The following is a 6,394-nucleotide window of genomic DNA, read 5'->3' on the forward strand; positions in this document are numbered from 1 at the left end:
TTGTACTTTGTGGGAAAGTAACTGACGTGCTGTACAGCCCTTTGGGGGAGATCGCCACCCGGGATACGTATCGCGCCCGCGATTTACCGACGAAAGAATCAAACTCAAAGCAACGGAAACGACGGCGAGACACCCCCTCTTTCAGACAGCGACCCCCTAGTTTCGACAGGCGCAGGGTGTACGATTCACGATCGGTCTTTCACGCCGCAAAGTCAGGCTGAGAGGGCTACCGGTTGATGGCAGCGGGAGGGGACTGACGTGCAACGACTGTGTGTGCCTGTGTACCTTCTTAATACCTTGGAAAATGCCGTTTAATACTTTTTAATAGCCTTAATTTTCGCTAAATTGATCTATCAACTTTTAATACTTTTTAAGACCCCGCGGACACCCTGTTAATTACCAACACATGTTTGTCTTAAATGAAACAAATAAACAATCCTATGCAGGAGTAAAAGAAAGCTGCAATTGTGGCAGGACTGTGAAGAGCTTTCTCTCTCTCTCTCTCTTTGTGTATGGAATATGTCTATAGATGTAGGTGATCTGGTGGATACATATTATTATGTTGATGATAAATGATTTACTGACATTTGACAGCAAACGGAGGAGGCATTTTATCTGGTTCATTTTCCTTTACTGACTGTCGGGCAACATACAGGGTCTCAGCTGATGAAGCCTCATTCTTTCTACGTTGCTGATTAGAAGGTGCTAGAAAAAGGTGAAAGAAAGGGTGCATGTGAGTTAAAAAGATGACAAATTGAACTAATCGTAACACATATCTTTGAACTATGTATATACTTAGCAATTACAATATATGCATGTTTGGGGCAACAAAATGTGTCTTTTTTTCTTTGAAAATTTTCTAGTTTGTGAATTATTTTCTCTACCAACCAGAGGGTATGAGGATTGATGAAGGGTGGGGATCCTGGTGAACCGGTTCCATGTTTGCCCGAGTAGACTCAGAGGTTGGGACTGGTGCGAGGTCAGGGGGCGGGGCCGGGACCTGGAACATGCACGTCTGCCGGTTCTGAGATCGATTGGCACTTACTGAAAGTAAGACAAATCCAAGTCAAACAGCCGCAGTATGATTGTTAGTGTCTGACAGTAAATATAGTAGAGTATTTCAGGCAGGTTTTTTCTTGGGTTAGAGGTTGTGTGGTGTTATGGAAGGAGGACTGAAAGCAAAACCCATAGTGACAGAGAAGTGCGCAATGAGAGAGATTATCAGAGGTAGAGGAAATCTTTAATTTAAGTGCGGCAGATGATTACATATTTGAAATTTGCATATAAAGTATTGCTAAGATGAATAGTGTCACAACATTCTACAATTCTATCTTAAATGGATAAACAAACTAATACAAAAGTTTTAAGAAATGATACTGAGCACGCTACACCAGAAGTGAGAGCAGATTCATGGAAAAAGAGATAGTTCTACAGGCTCAGAACTACACAATACCCATAGTTGTTTATTTGCATCAATGTGCCGTAAATCATTAAACTAAAGTCGATGATTCTTTAGGAATAGTCAGTGGCCAGGCCTATCAAGAGTTTAGAATTGTGGATTTAGTTTGCACTTATACCCTGATCCGGTTAACGAGGAAGTGATTAGAAAACTAATTATGCCGACCTGACTCTTCAGCCTTGGGGACTGCAGGGGCTTTTGGAAGGAAACAAGCTGTTAGGAGCCAATCTACAGGACATGACAATCTTAAACAAAACAAATGAATTATTTACATACAGGAGAAAGGGGCAGGAATCCTGGATGAGCGCAGTCGACCCTCATACTTCTACGGAAGAAAAACAGAGAGGGAAGAATTACTTATTTCTAGAGATGTCCCGATCCGATCACGTGATCGGGGATCGGAGCCGATCACGTGATTTTCAAAAGATCGGGAGAAAAAAAATCGGGGATCGGGATTTTTTTTTCTTCTTTTTTTTTTTTTTAAATACTTTTTTTTTTTTTTNTTCAATGTTACAAAACAAAAATGACCATGTTCAAGTCTTAAAGTCATCCTGAGGCCTTAGTTTTGGTTTCAAATTACACAACATCATGTATGTGTTGCTTCTTTGGGGCTTGTTTTCATAGACCTATTTCTCTGAAATCTGGCAACAGAGTGGGCAGGGCGCAGTGTCTAATTGTAGCAGTAAGCTAACGAGTACTGATAAGCTTTATTTTTGTTTTGATCCAATGCTGCACAACTGAACTGATCCAATGCTGCTGTGAAAAAAATAAGCTATATCCATGTTGGATAGAATATCCAATTTAAATAAAAAAATAACCTTAAGGGACAACTTNTTAAAGTGAAATGGAATTGGTTACAAAACATACACATCTCGATTCTCCAGTGTGGCAGTATTTTGGATTCAAGCCAAATCAACGAGGCCAACCTACGGACTTGAATGAGCCGGGCGGTGTGTCGCATTTGTTTAAAAAAGGTAGCGACAAAAGCAGGCAATACCACGCATTTTAAACTACACCTAAAACACAACCACTCCATTCCGTTTTCCCAGCTGGGAGCAAACACGGCAGCTGGAGATGGAGAGCCCCCACCTTCCCGACAGTTTACAATCAAAGATGCATTTGCCCGACAATGCATGTATGTTGGTGTTCCTTGCTCGAAAACTTCGAAAAACAGATTTGGATATGGCCTGTTGAGGCATCTGGGTCTTTGTATGGACAGTGCACTGAACACATGAATGTTGTTTTAAGGAGATTTTTTTTGCTTGTGAGACAATGTGTGTTTATTTATTTATTTATATATATATATATATATATATATATATATATGAGAGAGAGAGAGAGCTCTGTTTTCCAGCCTGACTCTATTTAATTTATTGTTTTGGTTGTGTGTGATTTAATTAATTTATTATAATTTAATTAATTTGTTTTATTTATTATATATCATTTATATATTGTAATATTATTTCACATTTCATTTGCAATGTTGAATGTTCAATAAAAAGTTATGTTTGAAAGGATGTACTTGAATTATTATTATATATTATCATTATGTCTAAAATGGTCTTAAAACGGTGCAGACAATATTATCGTTTATCGCAATAATTTCCAGAAAAATGTATCGTCCAACACAATTAATTATCGTGACAGGCCTATTTGGAGCTGACTGTTCTTTCTTTTTTTCTCTTAACAGAAAGCATACGAGACATTTAGGAGAATGTTGCAGTATGAGGCCTTACATATAGATTGACATGACTTTAACAAGAGTAAGTTGTAAACAAAGCAAAAGGCTCACGGTATGTGTTTGAATCTCACCAATTAAAAGGCAGTTTTATACATAAAATGTGTATGTATTATTTGTGATTTCTAATGACCTGCAGTACTTTATTGTGTTTATAAGGCCATTTGAGAAATGACAGTAGCACTGAGCAGGATCTGTCCAAAATTGGACATACCAGACAGGAAGAAGACGACCACCACAGAGTTGACGATGGAGAACCAGTGGATCTGAACATCGCTCATGGTCAGGTATGTGTCCCATCGAGACGCCCACTTCACCTCACTCTCCTGCACAGAGGACATTAGAGGCTCAGCATTCCTTCCTTTACAAGTATCTAGCTGTATCATCTTAGAAAACTAAAACAGCTGGAAAAAATGCTGGAATGTTGACATCTGACCTTGTTGCTTTGAAACCATAATTGCAAAACAACAAATTGATAACAAATTAATAACAACTGTATCGGGTGCAGTCATAAATAGTCACTCTGGCACAAACTGGACCATTTTTGATTGGAATGTCATGTTCTGATATTGAGGGGCAGCTCTCTCAAAGAGCGGCAGTGCTAAACGTTTCAGCTAAACGTTTTACTAGCTTACATTTCCTCTAACTCCTAATGCTATAGCCTAACTTTTCTCATTTATTTTTATAGGCATAATGTTACTACCTGCAAGCTATCATGTCATACATTGTACATTACATTGTCACCTCATTTACAAGAAAGAGGCACAATATTATTGATGTACACTGAATATACATATCGATGAGAATGATTTTGTTGTGCATGTAAATGTATTGTGTATTTATATAGAAATAGAATGCTCTCTGTTTCTTACAACAATTCTCTTGTTTTAGTTTAGAGCGTCAGGTTGGATAAACAAACGCACAGACAGTCACCCCTTCTATTGTTTAGATTTTGTAGCACTAGCAGACTTGATTTTTAAGTGCTAAGATTTGAAGCTAAATAGTAAATCCCTTCAGTGTTTCAGTCGGGTCTGACTCCATGGAGCAGTCACTGACCTCCCAGTGGACGGAGTAGGTGAAGAGGACTCCGTTCTCCTTGGTCGGGTCAATCTCCTGTGCGGCAGAGCCACTGGCTTCAGGCAAGGTGCAAGTCTTGTCCTTTTCCACAGGCTTCAGATCTGTGAAATACAAAACTGGGTAAGTATAGAGTGAGGGTAACCATATCTCCTTTACTCCCACTTTATAGTTTTAAATAATCATAGGTCGAAAACAATACACAACCTACCATCTACTTTTACACTTTGGGGTACAACCTCAAAGCGCACCACCCTGTAGTTGTGAACATCCCCCTGCTCCAGCTTCTCCCTGTGGAAGTACAGGATGAAGGACAGGTGGTTGTGCAGGTAAAACTGTGAGGGAGAAGAGAACAACTAAATTAGTAGACTTTAAATACACAGACAGAATGATAATTTTAGTAAATATTTTAGGGCGTGCAAACGCTTGTGATTAATCTGGAAAACTTAAAGTGTTAATTAAAATAAATAACGTAGATAAATCACAAACACACACACCTTGTTGTTGTCGACAAAGCCCAGTCTGTATCCGTGTTCAAACTGGATGTCCTTCTTCTGCTCCTCCTCCCCTGCTGCCTCTCTGTTGGGGTAAAACTCTAACCTGGTGGCAACTGGCAGGTTGTCTGCAATACTGAGAGTCACAGAAATGTTCACTTTTAGTTTGCATATTGAAAAATATCTAATTTCCAGAAAATCACATTATCACATAGATATGATAACAGATGTTTCAACTTCATTCTGAGATTAGTTAGTCCTGCTAAAAAAAACGTGTAAATATTTTGTTTGCCACTGAGATTATTTTCTGCAATATTCAATAAAGGAATTTTGTTGAGGGAACCCTTGAGATGCTATATACTTCTGAGTAGGTCTACACAAATACATCATCACTGCACCACTCTAATCATCATGGCAATAGGTGAATATTAGCATTGTTGGGGCCTCTCCTTGTAACAATATTGTAACAGATAGGAAGGGATGCTCACAGGTGCACATAATACTCCTCCTGGATTCGCTCAGCAACCAGCTTGCTCTCTTCTACGTTGAGCTTTTTCACGTTGCATACCATCTCACATTTCTTGTCCTTGTTCATATCCACATTGTAGAGGGTATTCACAATACGGTCTCCGCGTAATACCTCCCCTACCAAAAACAACAACATGTTTACACATTTTTCATTACAGCAACATGTAAGATGAGAGTGCTTTTCCTAATTAGTTTGAGGTTAAATGAGGCGAGTATGTCGGGAAATGTCCCAGAGCATGATCCACACTTGTCAGCAGCAGTAAACTCACCTAAGTTCTCTCCCTTGTAGAAGATAGAATCGGGCTTACAGAAAGGCAGAGAGTAGTATTCATAGGGAAGCTGGGTGCGAGAGCTAGTCAGCTTCACGGCCTGTAAAAGCAAATGAGGAGAATGACTGTGTCAAAGATAAGGTCATATGCAAAACCACCCTCACCACACCTTGGTTTGAATCACATTGGAAACTGTACTTTGTGTGAGGGCTTTCCAACCATTATCAGTAGGGCCAGTGTTTTGTAGTAGCATGATGGTAACCAGTCAGTGGGAATATTACACAGAGCAGAACTATAAGGCAGCCATGCATAATTGTATCTGTTGGTTAGGACCAAATAAAGTACAGTGCAGATGTGAATGCACCTGATTTCCATGTTTTGGACAAACACATGAATATGGAAAGCTCAGCAAAACTACAGTATAGTGGCCATTTATTCAATGTATCAAGGCCTCTGCATGTACAGTTGCAAGAAAAAGTATGTGAACCCTTTGGAACTACCTGGATTTCTGCATAAATTGGTCATAACATGTGTTCTGATCTTCATCTAAGTCACAACAATAGACAAACACAGTCTGCTTAAGCTAAAACCACACAAACAATTATTGTTTGTGTGGTTTTAGCTTAAGCAGACTGTGTTTGTCTATTGTTGTGACTTAGATGAAGATCAGAACACATGTTATGACCAATTTATGCAGAAATCNTCAGCCGCTGCTCTGCAGATTTCTCAGTCTGAGACAGCGTGACATGGCGAAACTCAGCTTGAACTCTATGGGATTAGTTTTGTATCATAAAGATAAAGCAAGACTTTCTCAGAATAAAGCAAAACTATG

At 39.2% G+C, this 6,394-nt stretch overlaps 2 protein-coding genes across 2 annotated transcripts in view; both read right to left on the minus strand.

Annotated features, from left to right (window-relative positions):
* The window catches only part of kif2c (kinesin family member 2C), a 6,713-nt gene extending 4,933 nt beyond the window's left edge, over positions 1 to 1,780 (minus strand). Inside the window, exons 1-4 of the mRNA XM_010768351.1 lie at positions 1,736 to 1,780; positions 1,625 to 1,654; positions 889 to 1,044; positions 586 to 705 (exon numbers count right to left, since the gene is read on the minus strand). Coding sequence (XP_010766653.1) covers positions 586 to 705; positions 889 to 1,009 — 241 coding nt within the window. The 5' untranslated portion in view covers positions 1,010 to 1,044; positions 1,625 to 1,654; positions 1,736 to 1,780. The remainder of the gene's footprint in view (positions 1 to 585; positions 706 to 888; positions 1,045 to 1,624; positions 1,655 to 1,735) is intronic.
* A 1,569-nt stretch (positions 1,781 to 3,349) lies between these two features.
* On the minus strand, positions 3,350 to 5,692 carry LOC104943034 (transmembrane 9 superfamily member 4-like; the record flags this gene model as incomplete). The annotated part of the gene is made up of 6 exons (XM_010768354.1): positions 3,350 to 3,523; positions 4,254 to 4,375; positions 4,483 to 4,606; positions 4,769 to 4,901; positions 5,254 to 5,410; positions 5,563 to 5,692. Coding segments are annotated over 6 exons (840 nt in total), but the record flags the coding sequence as incomplete, so codon positions are not given.
* Between the last annotated feature and the right edge of the window lie 702 nt (positions 5,693 to 6,394).

The sequence above is a fragment of the Notothenia coriiceps genome, unplaced genomic scaffold (genome assembly GCF_000735185.1).
Source record: "Notothenia coriiceps isolate Sejong01 unplaced genomic scaffold, NC01 NC01_scaffold00005564, whole genome shotgun sequence".
NCBI classification, from domain to species: Eukaryota; Metazoa; Chordata; class Actinopteri; order Perciformes; family Nototheniidae; genus Notothenia; species Notothenia coriiceps.